Source organism: Juglans microcarpa x Juglans regia, chromosome 3D (genome assembly GCF_004785595.1).
Source record: "Juglans microcarpa x Juglans regia isolate MS1-56 chromosome 3D, Jm3101_v1.0, whole genome shotgun sequence".
Lineage (NCBI taxonomy): Eukaryota > Viridiplantae > Streptophyta > Magnoliopsida > Fagales > Juglandaceae > Juglans > Juglans microcarpa x Juglans regia.
This window is the reverse complement of record NC_054598.1, coordinates 11864514-11885216: the sequence shown is the minus strand read 5'-3', so window position 1 is coordinate 11885216 and position 20703 is coordinate 11864514. Positions and strand designations below refer to the sequence as shown.

The window sequence follows — 20703 nt, the reverse complement described above, 5'->3', positions numbered from 1 at the left end:
TTTTTTAAATATTATTATTACAAAAATAATGATTTTAAAAATATTATCATTTAGAGAGATGAGTAGTTTAAAAAAACCGTTATAGATGAAAAATAAAAAATATGGGTGCAATAAATAATGAAATAATTACGAAAATGTAAAAAAAAAGGTTAAAAAGTTTTCTTCCAATCATTCCAAGAAAGAAAAAAAAAAAATGAGCAGTTAAAGATGTACACATAAAAGAGTAGAAAAAATAATAAAAAAAGAATAGAAAAAAATTATTTGAATAGAATAGAAAAAGAATAGGGAGTGAGATGTAAGAGATTTTTTAAAGATGAGTAAAATTTAGAAGAAAATTTTAGGAAGTATGCTTTTTAGCCAAATTATAGAAAAATTTATAGGAAAGCCAATGAGAATGCCCTTACACAACATCCATTTTGAAGTTATTCTCTACCACAAAAAAAAAAAAAAGAAAAAAAAAAGAAAAAAAAAAGAAAAAAAAAAGAAGAAGAAAAGAAAAGAGAAAACATGAAAAAAAAGAAGAAGAAGCAACATATATGTAATATGAGACCTGATATCAACACGTATCAACATGGGCTGTGTACAAATAATTTCTGTACGTCCGAAATTAGGCCCAATACGAAGTAAACCACGTGGGCCAACCTAGAATGTCGCATCTGAACCTAAGATTAAAATGGGCTCACCGGCCCCTTTAACTGGCCTAAATAAATAAGCCTCCGAAGACTGATATGGACTTCTTAATACTTGGGTTGCTACAGCTAACGGTATTAGTTGACCCCTTAACCGCCGTCGTTTTAAACTCCGGTTGCATTATTTGTTTCCCGGTCGAAGATCACTGCTGTTTTGGGCAACCTAAGTTCATATTTGTACAAGTGCGCCTGTTCAATCAGCTTCGTGTTCGAGGAATTTAGTGGTGATAATGATGAATACGTGCACAGATTGAAGATCAATCAGGTGCACACGAATAAGCGACTTTCCTTCAATGTGGGTTGAAACTTGAGGGGGTTCATTTTTTTCGTAATGGGGTTTCTCAGTTTCTTCAAAAGTTGCTGAATTTTCTTCTTCTTCTTCTTCTCTCTCTCTCTCTCTCTCTCTCTCTCTCTCCCCCCCCCCCCCCCCCCCCCCCCTCCCCAAGTTGCTGTGTGGGATTTAGTTGGTTTTGGATTTCCAGACCCAACAAGAAGTGAACATTGAAAAGAAAAGAAAAAAATGTCAGCTCAACATCATGGGTGAGAAGATAAATTTTTGGAAGTACTAATGACATAGATTTTATGTTGTGTTAGTATGGCGTTGGGAGCTAACGTCCTTTGTTCTGTTCGTTATGAGCTTTTTAAGATTGGTTTCTACATGATGACAAAAAAAAATTGCATGGAAATTGCAACCATGGAGTTCATAATACAATGGAGTTCATAATAAAGGTAACGAGATGATTTGCTAATGTATTCCCCAAAATGAAGGAAATCAGTGTGATCAGAACAAATGGTGATGAGACTTCTCCAAATAGGCCGTTTCTTCTCATGTTACTTGTCTCTTGTTATGCCGATACTTCAATGGCATCACATATATTAACGAGTCGTTAAACAGCATAGTACCTTCCATTCATGTGTGGTTCCTTTTGAAATCACGCAACATCTCCAATTCATAGATCTGCGCCTGTCTTTATATAGGTAGATAAAATTATCTATTTTTGAGATAGGAATTGAAGTAGTAGATCTTTTAGCTCCTACAAAACCGAACCATTTTTAGATTGATATTTTGGCTGAATATTTTTTGAAATAATTTTGGAATTACCTCCCACCACTACCAATACATAATATTAGTTTTCTTTCTCTTGAGATTTTACATGTGATCTTTCCAATCACGAACATCTATGTCCTTGCTGCCAATCACAAGCTAGCGGGGCTCATATTTAGTGCTTCAATTTCATTGAATGGGCCACAATTGGTAGACTTGCTCGCTTCGTTTTAGTTGCCACCTTAAAATTTTCTTTTGTAGATGAGTATTGTTGGGAGTACTAGCAAGATTGCCCAAGGTCAAGTCTGCTCTGGGGGCGATAGCTAAAATCCCATACATATTAGCAGATAAAAAATAAGTAAAGATATATGCTCCAGTATTCTTCATTTGTATGGAAAGTTTGAAACGTAAAAAATTACATTAGATCAATTTTTCTGCTGATCATGCCTACTACTTTTTCTGTTAGTGCAGCTCTGTCCCCTCTCCTGACCCAATCCCAATGTCTCACTTTCTCCTGATGCACTTGGAACATTCTTGTTGTATAATTGCTAAAGGTATTATCTTTCTTTCGCTCATTTCATTTCCCTACAATCATGTGTTTCCTGCTTATGGTCTTTCATGCTTTTTTTTTTTTTAATACGCAAGAAGAATTTATACTTATGGTCTTTCATGTTGACAAGACATTTATTGAGAACCTTGTAATTTGTCAAAGATGTAAAGAACAATTCCTTTTCCTCAAAAAATTTTGTTGAAACAACTCTTCTGCTGATGTCTTCAGCTTACTTACGTCAAATGCAATTGGTGAGAATCCTCCTCTAATTTGCTTGTCTCACACACCACCATTTACCCTTATGCTATTCTGGTCACTGGCAATGAAGATAAGCTAACACTTGATGATATGTTAGGCTGCTCAAAGTTCTTTATCTTTGAATGAATTTGATTTTCTATGGAATATTTCTGAAGTGCGTGGGAGTTTAGATTTCTCAGAAAGATGAGATTGTGGCATATATATGTGAGATTCTACACCAATTTATGTCATTATCCATTCTAGTCAGGTATTTTATCTAAGGTCTGATAACACAGTCCATATGGTTGTCATGAGAAATACTACAAAGAATAGCAGATACCTAAAGAATAATGATTTCTATATAACCTAAATCATGATAAGATGGATGCAAGCTTTCACTGTAGAAAATATAAGAGCTGCTCTGTTTTTGTCGCTAATGTTACTTGTTGGCACTTGGCAGTATCCATTAAGAAAACGACTAATGAATTAGCCAGGAATAATGAATTAGATTTTCCTACTTCCCAATACATCAGTATGCAGTATGCTTTTGCTTCAGTTTAAAGGGTTTTCACTAGTTGTATGCTGAGTGGATATCATGAATAATATTTCCCATCTCGCTGCATGTGTTTATTGGGCAGATGAAAAATGTTTATCTTTTTAGTTTGAAACAATCGAGGTATAATAATAATCTTGTTGCATTTAAAAGACATTTGAGAGCTGGACAGTTACCAAATAATTTACTATAATCTGCAAGAAATTGTAGCACTAATGAAAACAAATATAATCTTCCTGTCAAATAAAAATTAAGAAAGAACGACATATGTTACTCTTTTGGGATCCTGCACCATCATCTCTGCCTTTTGTGAGTCATTGATTATTATTTCAGCTTGGATTACAGAGGTGATGCATGCTCACTGGATGCCATTTAGGAAATTCCTCTATTAGCTCAACTGTACACACCTCTCTATAACGAAGAACTCTTAAAACAAAACCAAAAGAGGGGGGGGGGGGGGGGGGGGGGGTGGTAATTGAAGAAAGAAGAAAGGAAGAAAACCCAACCAACCAACCAGCCAACCAACAGACTTCATGAAAGTTCCTTGACAAAATTGAAAGAATCTGCTACCTTCTAGTTTCCTCTTCTTTGCTAGAAGCTAATTCTTTCTTTCAATGTCATGTGCTCTTCCTCTTTCTACTCAGAGTAGCAAGAGCATATTAAGACCTGTTGTGGATAGGATCTGATCCTCTTCGCACTCTCCGTTTGCTCGATTCATTTGGATCAAACTTCTTGTTTACATGTGCCGTTGTCTTCGCTGTGTTTATTTGCTCCATGCCAACAACCTTAAGAATGCGACGATTCTGTGCCATTAACTCACAATCTTCTTGGCCTTGTTTGAGGACAAGGTCTATACTTCTCAAGCCAGAAACTTTGTCAGGTTGAACTGCTAAGAAACCAATGCAGATTAGAAGTATGAACACTCTATGAGCACCATAAACCATGGTTTCTTCTCTTGAACAAACAAGAACAATAGAAGTATCTTCCTTTTCTTTAGGATAATAACAGAGTAAGCAGGTCTGAGCTTGTAAACCTTCTATTCATATGTTCCATTCCTGTAGACAAGGCTGTTATATATCTTTTAATGGATTTGGAGGGAGCTTGAAAGCATAAAGCAGAGAGGGACCCAAAACACTTAAAAGGAGTTTTAGATTCACAATGCAATCTAAGCAAATTAAGGCTGTGATACAAGAATCTGACAAGGACAAATAAAGGGGTTGGAACAATACCCTTGAGAAGCCAAGTATCTTTTTTCATTTTTCCCCCTACATCTCTATCATTTGCCATGCTTTTATCTACCAAGGAAAGGCCAACCCTGTCTGTTGGACTCAGTCATCTTGCCACATCACCCGACCATGCTTGTGTGTACATGCGACCGGGACTGATATTTTCTTGCTAAGCTAATCGTTCATGCTCAGTATAGGTTCTGTTCCTATGGATGCCATCAAATTGTACTTGTAAATCTAGCGCATACTGGGTAACAGGATGAATATGGGGGGATATGATTTTTTATTTATTTATCTATTTACTTTTTTTTTTTTTTTTTGGCCCATAAGAAAGGAGAGCAGGTTGAGTTGATTCTCATAAAAAAGAAGATTTGTATGTAGGGTTATTCTGGTAAATAACAGTTCCTTTGTTATTAAGAAAAGCAGGTTTTTGTTTTTTAACCAGGAATAAGAAGCCAAGGGCCACCTAAAACCAAAACGTTGCTGCAGTGGCAACCAATCATGTAAAGAATAGAGATGGAAGGGAAAGTGGGGGGAATAGAACAGGCCCCAAAAGAAACAAAGCCTTGCTTTATGCTATTCTAAGATCTCCTCTCCACTTTAGAATTCCAAGCTCTATTCCCCATGCAACAAAAATTACACTTCTTGGTTTCTTGTGCCAAGTGTCGTTCTTTACGCTTTTCTTTGCTCTTCTTTCGCTTGCCAAGCTCTAAATCCTCCATTCAATATTTCAGATAAGACCCACTTCAAGCCTCTCTCTCTCTCTCCCTCCCTCTCTCTCTCTCTCTCTCTCTCTGATTGTCATTTTTTTTTTCTCTTTTATTCATGCAGACCGTCTTTTTCTTTATTTTCTGAAATCATATTAAAATCATATGCAATATCACATGCAACTAGGAACATTCTAAAGCGCAAGTGTTTTCACTTTATCAAAATCACGCTACTTGCTGCCTTAAAATGAAGGATGACTGGTCATGGTCCAAGCAATACAACCACAGCTTGGGTGTTTTGTTAATGTTCTGATTCTTTGCTTTTTTATCCTCCAATTAAAGTAAAAAGATTTAGGACGAGTTGTTGCTTTCTGGTCTACGTTTTCCTCCACGAGGTTTGAATTTTCTTTTGAGGATTTTATGCACCATGCATGATGCCATGAACTCAACTGTAGTCCATGTGTACATTTAAGAGAGAATTCGAAAACCACACAAATTCCCATCAATCTCCACGAAACCAAACTGATCTTTGTACATCCTATTTCATCGGTACTTTTGACATTAGATATAAAAAACTTATTATTCTTGCAAGATTGATTTTGATTTCTTGACCTACACATTACGTGGAAGGTTTATCAAAGTTCAAATTATAAGGACGTGTGCTGAATGCACTGGTCTTGGGGTGGCTCCTAGTGAAATGGATATAATCCAACACTAATATTCAGTTTCAAACCTTTGCCATATAAGGAAATAAATAAATGCTAGGTGGGGCCTTTTTACTTAGTTTGGGGTACGGCTTTATGTACTATGTTAATCTTGATGACTGAAGTACTCATTAGATACCCTTTATTTTATTTTCATTTTTTGCTTTTGAAGTCTATTACCATTAGAATCTTCAATAATTAGGTGGATCCCACGCCCTCTTATAATTTTACCTGCACCAAAATATTAAGATAACAATTAGTGTCTTTGTAGATTCTCGAGGTTAGTCTTAAAGTTGTAGCTTTTTGTTAATTTTGTTGTAAACCTGATGATCTCATGAGGTGTAGCTCCCACACCCTTAACTGTGTCCTAAGTGCAATGACTCCCATCCATATGGTCTACTGACTGAGCCACCAAAGAAAAGAGAGGAAAAGGAGCATAACAAAGCAAGTAAAAGAAGATAAAGCAAATGGAGTTTGGCATTTGTTACAGATCATTACCCTCTTTGAACAATTCCCTGTTCCATTGCTTTTTCCAAAGTTTGTTTTTTGATTACGAAGAACATGTGATTGAATTTGAACATTTATGTAGGTAAGCATCGTGGGTCATGCTATACCGCCGCTATTGAAAATCGTGATAAATGGTGATGTGGTGAAATCTATACCATGGAATTTGAAAGCAACGATTGGGATCTAAAGATTCCAGCAGGTAAAATTATCCCAAGAAATTTAGAGGACCTTAATCCAAGTTCATGCACCAGCATTTACACATTCCGGGAGACGGGAGTGGGGGAAAAAAGGAAAACAAAAAACAGATAGATCTATTGGTGACCATTTATTATTTGAAAAGCAAAGATAAAAGTGGGAGCAACAAACAGAATGTAATCAAACTATATGTTAAAGAGATGTTCTTCGAGCTACTTTTAAGATTGTTCTCCTCGAATCACAGTCACGTCAAGACTTGTGAGAATATATGCTTTGCCACTTCATCACAAATATATATATTAATCCATCTTTTATCATCCTTTCTCACATCTTCTGCTTAGTCTCAATATTGGAAATGAAGGTAGCAGCAATCGTGATTATCCTCCGACTGTTGAACGGTGGTGGTCATGTTCAATAATGTGCTAAAAACTGTTGAGTTTGTTGTAAAATTAAAGAAAAGTAGCAAGAGAATTAAAAAACTACAGTATCTAAAATTAGTTCTTTAGGAACTAAATATTATTTCTCTTAACTTTCTTATTGTGTGTCTACAACAAATGCTCATCAAAACACATTTTTATAGGCATGAGAGGATACACAATATTAAATGAATACATGAACTTAGGGAATGACAATACATGAATCAACGGAATACATGAACATGAGAAATAGGAATACATGAATATTCATGAATTCTAATGGTCATCCATCAAATATATGGAATGTATTTTTCTACATTCATGTATTTACAACACTACCCCTTGGATGATAATACACAAAAAATCTGCGTCGTTAAAACATTGCCAAAGAAAATCCAGTGAGAAAAACTTGTGGTAAAGGAAAAAGAGTACAACATTTTAATGTGTCTTTGAATGCTTTAGGATTGCCTTATTAAAACATTGCAAAGGAAAAACCATATGGAAAAAACCTTAGCGAAGGAAAAAGAGTACAATCCGGATAATAATTGACTCCCCTTATAAGTATGTAAAACTTCAATTGTTCATGATAAAAGATCCTTGAGCCGTTGCATTTCAATATTATGTATCAACTTTTTAAATGTTCCAATTGGTAAAGTTTTAGTGAGTAAGTTTGTCAAATTATTACTTGACTGTATTTTATTGACATCAATGTCACCGTCCTTTTGAAACTCGTGTGTATAAAAGAATTTTGGAGAAATATGTTTGGTTCTATTACCTTTGATGTGGCCTCCTCTTATTTGCATAATACATGCCGCATTATCTTCATATAATATTATTGGGTTACATTTGATTGTGGGCAAACCACACTTTTCTTGAATATGTTGAATCACTGATCTTAACCAAATACATTCACGACTTGCTTAATGATTTGCAATAATTTCAGAGTGATTGGAAGAAGTAGCAACTATTGTTTGTTTGACAGACTTCCATAAAATAGTTATACCTCCATATGTAAATAGGTATCCTATTTGAGAACGTCATTTATACGGATCAGATAGATAACCTGTGTGAGATCCCTATTTTTATGGGTTTTAAATTATTTATTTAATTATATTATTGTGTTATTTTATTTATGTTATTTTTAAAGTGTATTATTTTATTGTTAATTATTTTGGTATGTTGGGATTTTAATTTCCTTATTATTTATTTTTATATGTGTTAGAAATTTTTTTGTGTAATTTTATTGTAGTGATTATTTTGCTGGGCTGTGTGTGTGTGTGTGTTTTTCATTGTGGGCCGTGGGTGTGTGAGTTTGGTAAGCCGGTTCCAACCTAGCTCGTGTGTTTTACTTGTGGCCCAGTCGTGTGGTCTAGCCCAATCCGTGTGCGAAGCGCGGCCCAGTCCGTGCGGCCCGTGAGAAACTCAGCCCTCACTTATCAATACGGCGTCGTTTTGGAGGATGACGTTAGGGCTTCATCTCTTTCTTCATGTGCCGTGCGACTTCTCCTTCTCCTTTCTTCTCCTTTTCTTCTTCTTTTCTTCTTCTTTCTTCTGCAATTTTCCAGCTCCTCCTTGTTCTTTCAACAGCTGCCGCAAGCCAGCACCTCCTCGTTCCACTTTCCACCTCCTCCTTCCATACCTTTGCTCCGTGTCTTTCGGTAGTGACTCCGAAGCTTGCTGTCGAGCTGTCGTTCCCCACGGCCACCACCTCATTCTTCCGTAAGCATCTCAGTGGCGTTGGGCATGGGCTCCGAATGTGCTGTCTTTGCTGCCGCACCACACGTCCGAGCGAAGACATCTCACTCCTCCACGACTTGCTGCCGTTATTTTTCATCTTTTCTACCCCTGCGACACACAGCTCCTCAAACCGCCATAGTTGGTCTATTTACAGTCCACAGGTTCCTCAGATTAATTTTTCGGAGATCCTCATCCTTTTTCTCTCTTTCAAGGCATTTTCATCTCTTGGTATTTTAAGTGTTGATCTGTAAATTTTTGTATTAAATTCGAGAGCTTGAGGAGTTGTGCCGTGCTCTGTTTGTTCTTAAAATTGTGAAAAACTCAATCGGTTTGTTTTGGTAATTGTTTGGAATTTCCGTGTGTTGAGTTTCTCAAGTTTTATTTCGTAGATCGATTTCTTTTGAGAGAAAACTCACTAGATAAGCCACTGTTTGATTCTTGAAAATTCACTATTGCCGCCGTTGAGCCGCCACTTTGAGCAACGCACTTTCGAGTGATCTTTCAGAAATACCCATCTTCGTGTGTATGTAATTTTCTATCGTAAATCAAGTGATTTAAGTTGACATTATAACTGTTGTTCATTTGTAAATTATTGAACTGTTGGTTTTGTTGGAAATTGGGCCTTGAGCCGTTGAAGTGTTGGGTTTGTTAATTGGAGTTGTTGGATTTGGGCCTTGGGCCGGATTGGAGGACCGGATATGTGTGTATTTGTGAAACTGTATAATTGGAGGATTATTTTATTGTAAATGAGATATTTAATATTTATTCCAATAAACTGTTGAAATGCATATTTATCGTTTATAATAAATTGTGCTGTGATGTCACGTTGTCTGTTGGAATTAAGACTGTTGTTATTAATGGTGTGGGTGCATGTGTATCACGACCTCAAGTCGAGATGGGGCATTATCTCGGTGGAGATCCTCTGGTCACTCGGGAGCGTAACAGACTGACGTGACGTCCCCTGAGTTGTCGTAGGGCGACGATGGGAACGGACGAGACAGTAACGCTCTCGTACCGATTCCGTGACCTTTTGGCTGGCGAGGTTAGAGGATGCTTGGCCATGTACGCGCTGGGCGCGGAACTGGACATCGCTTGTTACAAAGTCTCATGCACGGACGTTACCCGTGATGTGACGAAGAGAGTCAGGGTGTGCGGACGGTCCATAGGGGAGACCGTGGTGCACGAGTAATTTCATAATAAATATGATTGGGATCAAAAATGAGATTTTGGTGTAAGTATAAAAATGGTATTTTTGGAAAAATGAATGTGGGTTGTTAATCTGTCCGTATGGGGACGCGTGTTTATATAAATGTGTTTTAAATCTTTTGGATGTTGTTTTGGTTAATTACTTGTTGAGATGTCATAATCTCATAGTGGTGTTTTACCCTACGGTTCCGTTTTATGGTGCCGTAGAGTTTGACGCAGAGCCCGAGTATGAACCTAAAGGACCGACTCCGCCAGAAACTTAAGTCGCTGATATGTTGTTCAGCGTTTTGGGACTTGTTTCCCTTATGTTATTTGTTTTCTTTAAATTATCTGTCGGAAGACTGTAAAATTCTTGTAAAGTTATTTTACTGCTTTTTGTACAATTCTGGTACTTAATAAAGAAAGACCCTTTTTATTTTCTCCGCTGCGAATATTATACTGTACATTTATTGTATGTTGTACACACTTTGAGCACTGGCCGTTGGGATGCGTGAGTCGTGTGGTCATCATCCCGGTGTCACGAACTCCACAAAAATAACACGTGGGGGTCGAGGGCGCCACAACCTGCATCTGCATATCCAATTAATTGTGTGCTTGATTTTTTTGGATAAAATAATCTCATGTCAATCGTACCACAAAGGTAACGTAGAACATGTTTGACTCCATTTCAATGCCTTTGAGTTGGTGCAGAACTAAATCTTGCTAATAAGTTGACTAAAAAAACAATATCAGGTCGTATACAATTTGTGAGATACCTTATAGTACCAATTGCACTAAGGTATGGTATTTCAGGATTGAAAATTTCTTCATCTTCCCCTCGAGGTCGAAAATGGTCTTTCTCTACATCAAGTGATTGAACAAACATTGGAGTGCTCAAAGGGTGAGCTTTATCCATATAAAAGTACTTCAAGACTTTTTTTGTATATGTAGACTAATGAACTAAAATTTCATTTGAAAAATGTTTAATTTGTAGACCAAGACAAAATCTGATTTTTCCAAAATCTTTCATTTCAAATTCATTTTGCAAATAAGTTGCAATTTTTGTGAGCTCTTCTAGAGTCTTAACGAGACTTAATTCTACATATACTGCAATCATTGCGAATTCAGACTCTGATTTCTTAATGAAAACATATGGAAAAATTGAATTATTCTCAAATTCTTTTTTTAATAAATATTTGCTAAGATGATTGTACCACATGCATCCAGAATGATTTAGACCATATAATAATTTTTGTAACTTGATAGAATAAATACCACTGAATTTTGAATTATATGTTTCGGGCAGTTTATATTCTTTAGAGATTTTTATGTATATATTATTATCTAGTGATCCATATAAATATGCGGTAACCACATCCATTAAACGCATATCTAAACTTTCTATGACTATCAAGTTAATAAAAAATCTCAATGTAATTGAATCTATTACAAAAAAATATGTTTCTTAATAATCAGTACCAGGTTTTTGCGAGAAACTTTGTGCAACAAGTTGTGCTTTATATATCATGATTTCATTTTTCTTATTACGTTTCGTACAAATACCCACTTATATCCAATAGATGTAACATCTATAGGTGTTTAGACTATAGGTCAAAATATTTCACGTTTTGCAAGTGAATTAATTCTGCATTAATTACATTTTTTCATTTTGGCTAATCATTTCTACGTTGACATTCTGTGATGGTTTGTAGTTCAATTTCATCATTACTTTTTGTAATGTCAATGACAACTTTAAATAAAAATATATTGTCGACAATAATTTTATTTATATCCCACAATTCTCTTGTACTTATATAATTTATGAAGATCTTGTTATTTTCAAGTAAAAAGCCTATTCCTTTTCAGGAGATATCTCTTTAGGAGATTTCTCTTTAGGAGATTTTGGTGTTGAAAGTTTGGATGGATCAATTGATTTTATTGCCTGTTTTGTGGGTATGGTTTCTTCAGGAACACCAATTTCTTTTTCTTTTGTTTTTCTCTTTCAGGAAATTTTATCCTATGCACCAATAAGTCTTAGATTCATTTGTTTTTCTCTTTTTCTTAGATTCATCTGTTGCTTGATTTCTTGATTGTCCTATAGGGATTTCAATCCTCGCAGGACAATTAGTAGCTAGAATATGAGATTTTATTATTTTCTTATTATCAGTAAATGCATCTAATAATTGATTTGCAATACCTTGTAAATGAATAATCCTCTGAACTTTTAGTTTACATTGATTTATATGAGGATCAATATAAGATAATGTCGAAACATTCTATGTTATTTTTCTTTGTACTCCAAGCACATATTCTTCTCTTAATGGTGGAAAAATTGTTTCATCAAAATGACAATTTTCGAAACGTATCTTAAAAATATTACTAGTTAAAAGTTAAAAGTATCTAATAATAAAAGGAGAATCAATACCAATATAAATTCTAAGTTTTTGTTGAGGGCCCATCTTAGTGCGTTAGGGAAGTACAATCGGAACATAGAAAACACAACAAAAAATACGAAGATAAAAAATATTTTGTAGTTGACTAAAAACAAGTTGCAATGGGGAGTATTTATTATGGGTAGTTGGTTTAATCCGAACTAATGATGCAACATGTAATATTGCAAGTCCCCAAGCATAAACATGTAATTTTGTTCTCATAAGCAAATGTCTAGCAATTAATTATAGTCATTTAATAAAGATTCGGCCAAACCATTCTGAGTATGTACATGAGCAATTGAATGCATCAAAGGCTTGAGACGTAAATTCTCCTGCATTTCCAATATGATAGATTTGATTAGATAATCAGGAAATTGAGCTCGTAATCTAATTATTTATGCAAGAAGTATAACAAATGAAACATTACGAGTAGAGAGTAAACAAATATATGACCACCTAATTGATGTATCTATTAAGATCATAAATTATCTAAATGGTCCACATGACGGATGTATTGCCTACATATATCCCCCATGAATTCTTTCTAAAAATGACAGAAATTCAATTACTACCTTAGAAGGGGATAGTCTGATAATTAGTTTTCCTAGAGAACATGGTACATATGGATAATCACTTGGTAAAAGAATCTTCTCGTATTTTAGAGGATGTTCATATGAGTTCTCAATTATTATTTGCATCATAATTGATCCCAGATATATAAGGCGATCATACCAAAGAATAAAGATCTTTAGATCAGAGCACCTTTGATGCATTACAATATTTGATTTAATTGTACTCATAGTTGTATAATATACGTCCGAAGAGAAAGCTAACAGTTTTCCCAATATGAATTTCCGGCCCGAAATTATAGAAGTAATATAAAGATATTCATTACTACCTTCATTGATGGTTTCAACATGATAACCATTACGATGAATATTTTTAAAACTCAGTAAATTTCTTATAGATTTTGAAGAATACAAAGTATCGTCAATACAAAATTTTGTTCCTTCTAGTAACATTAAATTTGCTCTTCTAGAGCCTTCAATTAAGTTCGAAGAACCGGATATGGTATTGAAATTAACTCTATTCAATGTTAAACATTGAAAATATTTCTTATCTTTAAGAATTGTATGTGTGGTACAACTGTTTGCGAGACATAAAGCTCTACGAATTTTCTTCAAATTGATCAATTCATCAATAAAATCAATGCTTCAGTGATTAGAAATTTCACAGATAGCTTTCAACGTCAAAGAACGCGACAATTGGCAAAGTTTCGTACTGATAACGTGTTGTAAAACTAAAGAAAAGTAGTAAGAGAATTGAAAGATAGCAATATTTAAAATTAGTTCTTCAGAAGCTAAATATTATTTCTCTCAACTTCATTGTTGTGTGCCTACAACAAATACTCCTCAAGACACCATTTTTATAGGCATGAGAGGATACATAATATTAAATGAATATATAAATCAAAAGGATACATGAATATTAAAAAAATTTAATGGTCATCCATCAAATACATGAAATGTATTTTACTATATGCATGTATTTAGAACAGAGTTTTCTCCTAATTTATCTTCAAATGTTACAGCATATGTGACACTCCTAATTTATTCTCAACGTGGCGTATCTATGACTGAGACTCCGTACAAGGTAAGATGCATGCACATTGTCAATGTGTTAGGGACCTCGATCTTGTCCCTAAATACTAAGTCCACGAACTCGCCTTGGTGAGGATGATGACTGAGTGACCTTGCCCTCTTGCTTGGTCTTTAAACAATAATGGCAATGAAGTGTTCCTAAGTTGATGAAGGTTTAGTGTTTAAGTGATGGAATGATAATGATGATGATGGAATGGGTGTTCTAAATGATAATTATGACTGTTTGATGCAATGTGGACGGCTTGAGGGTTGCCCTTGATATTGGGGTCTCTTGGATGATGATTAGGATTTGAATGGAGTAATGTAGCTAAGGTTTTGTGTGGTGGCTAAGGAGGATTTCGAGATTGGAAGAAATGGACTACGGTTGGAGTCTAGGATGAGTTGCTAGGGTTTGAGGATGATGTGGATGAATGGGACTAGGATTTGGTGTCTAGGGTTGGCCAACTTTGGGTTTGGTTCACCCTTAATGTTAGGGTGGTTCGGTTTTAGAAGATGATCTTGGTTGACTAGATGGATTGGAAGAAGTTGAGAGATTTAAGGGATTGGATTATGGAGATGAGATGGAGTTTGAATAAGTCTAGGATTGTTCCTTAAGTTTAGGAATTTGAATTTGAATTTGGTAAGAGTGGTTTATTGAATTTAGGGATTTGAATTGGAATTGGAATTTGAATGTGAGGAAGTCAAGACTTCTAAAAGGAATGAGTTTCCTTATAGGCCTTGAGGTGGGCGGTTAGGGTTTGATGGAGGGAAGGCTTATGATGGCCAAATATGGTAAGTAAGGGAATTGAAAGATGAGGGCAATTAGGGTTCCTAAATTATAGGAACACTAATATGGGAAGTGAAGTGGGCGGCTAGGGCAATTCCAATAAGGCAAGTGATTACCGAATTTGAATGTGACTAATAAGAAAAGTGGGTTACGGCTAGAGCAAAGTGTATAAAGCAAATGATTTACAAAAAATGGACAAACACTTGGGTTGGTCGAAAATTAGGTTTGATGGATTGGAAGAGCAACAATGAGAAGAACACCAAGAACTCAATGAAGAACACCCAAGAACAAAAGTAATAATACTTAAGAACTTGAATGAACCAAATGATAATAATTCAACAATTGATCCATGGATTTCACAAGAGTTGAATAAACCTCATATATTGAATAAAAATAGAATCACACGTATCCACGGATTTCAAGGTGATGATGAAACAATAATCAAAAGATAGATAGATGAAACAACACCTATTCAAAGAATTGCAAGGTAATGATCCTCTCTTTAGGGTTCACGAATGTCACCCAAGTAGCCCAAGTGCAAAAGTACCGAAGTGTTCACAAGAACAAGCCTAAACTGTCCACAATGGGAAAAAAGTGTCAAATGATCAAAAGTCCTTAACTCAATGCCTAAGGGTCCTATTTATAGATATTACAAAGTGGAAACCCCCAATAGGTCCCTTGGAATATTATTAAATAAAATAAATAATAAATAAATAAAAATGATAAAATGATAAAGCCTTGCATGGCCAATGTGGCCCATGACATGTTTTGGCCCTTGGTGGCCTAGGCTGGCCCATGGCATGGGCTATGGGCATGGTTGGCACGACTGGTAGGCATGTGGCTAACATGGCTAGTGGCTTGGCCATGAGCTACAAAACATGGGGTCCTGCCACAATGGCCACAGACATGGTTGTTTGAAACAGTGGGAAAAAGAAAAAGTATGGAAGAGAAACGAAGGGCAAATTTCCTAATTATACTTCTTGTCCCTGGCTTCGTCCATACTCGTAAGATCAAATCCCCTAGTCAGAGTGGAAACGAGAGACAAATAACCTAAGACCAACAACATATGCCACGTCGAGAAAACCATACAGAACCTTAGGAGCAAGATTATATAACACCATTTCATTGCCTTCAAGTCCTTCGTCTGGTGCTAACCAATCACATTTTCTCCGGAGTATGTAAAGCAACCATAAAGCTAGTTCTATATGCCAGGCTCCGTATAGATGTTGAAAGAAATTAAATTGAATTGAATTGTAAATATTAATATTTTGTAGATCCTATTAAGATGAATTTAACTTTTTAAATTGAAATGTATGAAGTAAATTGAAATAAATTTAACATTTTTTCAAGAAGTTAAAAAAATAATGAATCCTATCAATAATTAATTTGAGATAAATTAAATTTGATTCAACAACCAAATACAGTTTTAGTGGCTGCATCTAGTCCCCACAAGGTGACTGACATCAAAAGTAAAAGATCTCCTGACCAATAAGAAAGCAAGCTTCTATTATTTGCCGGAACATCAAATACTGTCAAATTCATAGGTGGAAACAGAAAAGAAAACAAAAAAACCCAGAGAGAAATTTATTGAAGCTCGGACATCACACAAAGGGACAGATTATTAAAAAAGAAAAAAATACGAAGAATAATCATTGACAAAATGGGTTACAACCCTTGTTTATGTGAACAAGACAGGACATTCCAGATAACAAATCTGGTGTTTCAAGGTGCTCAAGCTGAGGACTGCGAAATTCATATATACATATACATAAAGATGTAAAAAACATAATAAGAAGAAATTGTGGCTCTTCAACACGCCACAACAGTATTAACCAGACATACCCTTTTGGTTCTTTTAAATCTCTGGATAAGTGAAACATACGGAATTTATTTTTCACTAATTTCTGCCCAATCACTCGCTCAGTAGGACACAAAACCATGGAAGTGTTGGCGCAACTACATACAAATTAAACAGTTTCCTGGTGTGAAGCCACTGTGGGTCCTGATGCTATTGCAAATTGCAGACCCCCACGTTGCCCGGGTTGTAGCACGAAAGCAATTTGGTTTGCTGCCAACGCTGCAGCCTCCTGTCTCACAAAATCACCATAGTAAACTTTAGAAGATAAATCCCAATTTAATTACAAAAGTAAGTATAATGGTACGTGTTCTGATTATCAAATGTAAAAGCTATTTATATTCATTAGAAATTTAGAGGTGGTTATAGATAGCAAAATTAGATGGAAAAAAATATATAAAGGTTGATTTGGCTAAAATAATAGATGACATCAATAAAATCCTTATTTACTGATAATAAAAAATGGATGAAACAATTAAAAGATATTACAATTAAGAGGGGAACTAAAGTCAAGACTGACCTGTCTTTGACGTCGACGCTGCAAAATACTAATGGCCCAAGCCATTATGTAGCAGGGCAATAGAAACCCAGCAGCTCGAAGCAAGAAGAGCTGCAGAACATCAACTAAATATCAGCTTCCTTACGGACCTTACCCACAGAATTATCTTAAAAATAAATAGTGCGGTGGGACACAGGACATTAAGGGCTTGTTTGGATAGTGAGATGAGATGATTTTAGATGAGTTGAATAAAATATTGTTAGAATATTATTTTTTAATATTATTATTGTTTTGAGATTTGAAAAAATTAAATTGTTTATTATATTTTGTATGAGAATTTGAGAAAGTTATAATAATGAGATGATATGAGATAGATTGAGAGTATTTCTGTATCCAAACGGAGCCTAAATCAAAAGAACTTCATGTTCAAACTGCACTTACAGAGAAAAAAGTAGACGTGTCATCTTCTGCATCAGGATCTGTGATGCTCAATGCATGCCGCAAGAGCAGAAGGGCCATTAACTGCCAAATACAGCAAATCAAGATCTTAAATGCATGGAATTCCAAGGAATGGAAAATATTCTCTCTTATTTTCTTCAACTTTAAGATTTCATTTATAAAGAACTAACAGTAATGCCAGGTGTCCTCCTTTGTCATCCTATGTAATTGGATTACAATCCTAGCACTCATTTATTGGTATTTACTTACTAACAAAAACAGAAACCCAACAGTAATGGGAATAAATTTTTTAACCCATCGACAGTGGAAACACCTTCAAGGGCTTTAAAATCACAGAATGCAATCATGGTTTTTTCATTTTCACAAACCTATCTTCCATCAAATATTAAAGATCAATAAGAGCTTAAATTTTAATACATGCTTTGACTGATAGCATGTCTATGACCAATGAGATATTGGCATCACTGCACGAAAGTGCAGTTATTATGCAGATGTGTGTGTGCATGATTTTTTTTTCCAATGACTAATGGACTTCTGCATATGCTTTTCAGTCAAGAATTTATAGTTCATGGGCTTACAATTAGTGCAACTGAACGGCAAAACGCAGCTCCACTAGCATTTGAAGCTGCATACTCATCATATTCAGCTTCCAAAAAATGACGTTCTGCTTCTGCAATTGCCAATATGCGAGGGTCACTAAGATCCAAAGGAGTTCCAGAGATTGTCCAACCTCCACTGCAAGAAGGAAGCACCGCAAAAGATTTCAGAAGACAGATTCAAATTGACATCTATGCAATGCATAATAATAAAATCGCTGAAGTATATATTTAAACAACTGGAAACAAATAAGAAGGAAGATTTAACTTGCCCAATATTGATAGCAGTTTCTTCAGGGTGAGGAGGAGGAGGAGGTGGAGAAGTATAACCAGGTTGGTAAGGCTGCACATAAACAGGGTGCCATCAACAATGGAGAGCAGTTAAATATAAACTACACCATTCTAATGACAAACCCTGAAACAAATTTAATTCCAAAGCATGCCACATACAGTTTGATAGAAAAAAACATGTTCAAGGGAAACAAATATGAAGCCAAATTTTTTTGGGTGATTGATAGGAAGCCTAATTACCTGAAGGGAAAATGTATATAAGCAACGAACATAACAATTACAAGATCTGAGCACATTCTGTAAAATTTCTATGAATCCCATGTACAATGGGTTTCACACATGGTTTCTATTTCAGTTCAAATGTATTTTTCTTCAAAAAACAGGAACCCGGGGGTTCAACTCATGCTCCAAATATCACCCATCACATAACCAAAGTATATTATTATATGAGAACTGTGGCTTTCTCATTTACAATAATTCACATGGAGCAAGTATACTAGTTTTTTTTTTTTTTTTTGGATAAGTCACATGGAGCAAGTATACTAGTACTTATGAATTCTTTAAAAACTTTGAGGATCATATAGCCATCAATGTCTTAGAAAAGTAACTTCAACAAAAGATGTATGCTGCTTACGAAATGACACAAAACATAAAATACTAGATTTAAAAAGCATACCTGATGACAGATCTCACATGTTATATCTCCTTTCTCATTGCACCAATGTTGAACACACTTTCTATGCGCATACTGCCAAACATATGAAGTCAATAGTATAACAATAAGGATAAATCATATTAATTTCACTTCACTGTATGGTAGGAAAAGAAAGATTAGAAAAAAGAACAAGAGATGTCACTTCCTAAAGCAGTTTCTAGTAGTTTCCATTGCTTAATAAAGCACCTTAAGAAAAAATTTCCATTTTGATACTAAAATATGTGACTGGTCATGCCTAACAACAGTGGTCCACCGAAATAATTCTCAAAAAAGGGAAATCTATTTATTAGCCATAGTTTTGAATTAATCATTGCCTAATGACACAAGCTACCAGAATTCTAGACCAGTGATAAACAAGAATGGTACTTAATCCAGTGTTGTCAAATGCACGATAATCATTAACTGCATGAAGACTGACTTTTCTGTTACAAGTGATGATAGCATTACACCTAGGAAAAGACTCTTTTAACTATTGATATTGGCTTTACCTTTACCAACTTCCAGAGAGGTTGTATTGTGCAGCATAGCAAAACATGGCAAATTCCAAACAAAGTTGAACTGTCATTACTTGTCGTAAGTAATCTCATGGTGAGAGAACATAACCACAAAACAGCCACTCTACAACTCTCCATCTCCTTTAAAGAAAATTCATTCCCACGATGCGACCCTTTTCCTTCTCCTTTTATATAAACACCATTTTTAATTCAAACCAACCATACAAGTTTTCACAAAGGTATACCACTTCAACTGAAAACTTGTATGGTTGGTCGGAAAACATTAACACATAGGAATTCGTCTTCAACAAACATGCACCTATTCTAAGACATTATACAGAGCAAAAGGTCAAGAAATTCTTCAATCCTACATTTTTTTTTTTCCCAGATAAGTATTAATACTACAATTATCAACAAAGCATACTTCCTATCACACAATTCGGCAGCACATATCTAAGCAGCGACACACGCAAATAGGTTCAAATAGGTCCGATTTGATAACGTTGACGAAAACGGATTTAAAGATCATACCTTGAGGCTGCCACTACAAGCACAAGGGGTCTCCAAGTTTTCGACGCTATCCTCCTCTTGGCATATACGGCACTCCGCCATCTGAATCAGCGGTTCCTCCTCATCCGAGCTCTCACAGTGCACAACCCTCTCATTCTCATCCAACGAACACGACGGTCCGGCAGCTTCAGCGCCTGGGCCGCCCCCTTGCGGCCCAGAAGGACCCTCGGACGGGGGCTCGGTCACCGACTCTACTGCCGACGGCCGAATCAGACGGTCCACGTACAACACCAAGTGATCACTCATTTTTTCCAACGGAATCACCACAATATCGCCGAGAAACTTAACAAATCAAACACGACCCTGCCTTCAAAATCTGAAACCTAAAATTAAAAAAAATAAATTTAAAAACCCGAAAAATGAACCCAAAAAAAATGAAGAGGCCAGGCAGCAGGGAAACCCCTTGATCGCGCTGTTGAAGGCAGCGGGGATCCGGAGGTTTCCGAGAAAATTAGAAAGGTGGAAAATGAGAGAAACATCCTGATGGCAGAAATCTAACCTGAAAAAGAGAAATTGCTCCGGGTTTTCCTACCAGTCGACGAGTTTGGCTTGGAATTTTGCCAATAGTAGGGCAATTTATTTATGGAAAATGACAGTCGACCCCTCAAACTTAC

The 20703-nt window shown here is 35.7% G+C and overlaps 1 protein-coding gene and 1 long non-coding RNA gene across 5 annotated transcripts; one reads left to right on the top strand and one right to left on the bottom strand.

Annotated features, from left to right (window-relative positions):
* The first annotated feature begins 784 nt into the window (after positions 1-784).
* LOC121254062 lies at positions 785-6680 on the top strand. 2 transcript variants are annotated; one of them, XR_005938567.1, is made up of 3 exons: positions 785-954; positions 1996-2288; positions 6301-6680. It is a non-coding gene; the product is annotated as an uncharacterized LOC121254062 (long non-coding RNA). The 2 variants fall into 2 exon arrangements; XR_005938566.1 differs by lacking the exon at positions 785-954 and having other exon boundaries at positions 1202-2288.
* Positions 6681-16231: 9551 nt separating this feature from the next.
* Positions 16232-20703, bottom strand: LOC121254707. Of its 3 annotated transcripts, none has more exons than XM_041154844.1 (8): positions 20589-20703; positions 20051-20412; positions 18987-19058; positions 18292-18362; positions 18002-18158; positions 17406-17486; positions 16986-17075; positions 16232-16697 (listed from the first exon to the last, which is right to left on the bottom strand). In XM_041154844.1, exons 2-8 carry the CDS (start codon positions 20333-20335, stop codon positions 16578-16580), a joined length of 876 nt encoding a protein of 291 aa, XP_041010778.1. In that variant the 5' UTR covers positions 20336-20412; positions 20589-20703; the 3' UTR covers positions 16232-16577. The 3 variants fall into 3 exon arrangements, with proteins under 3 accessions (XP_041010778.1, XP_041010779.1, XP_041010777.1); XM_041154845.1 differs by having other exon boundaries at positions 20051-20405; positions 20589-20690; XM_041154843.1 differs by having other exon boundaries at positions 20051-20604.

Coding starts and splice junctions, on each gene's coding strand:
- LOC121254707 (XM_041154844.1), bottom strand. CDS start 20,335: ATGAGTGATCACTTGGTGTTGTACGTGGACCGTCTGATTCGGCCGTCG. Junction 17,487..18,001: donor GCCGTTCAGTTGCACTAATT/GTAAGCCCATGA, acceptor TGTATTTGGCAG/TTAATGGCCCTTCTGCTCTT. Junction 17,076..17,405: donor ACACGTCTACTTTTTTCTCT/GTAAGTGCAGTT, acceptor GATGTTCTGCAG/CTCTTCTTGCTTCGAGCTGC.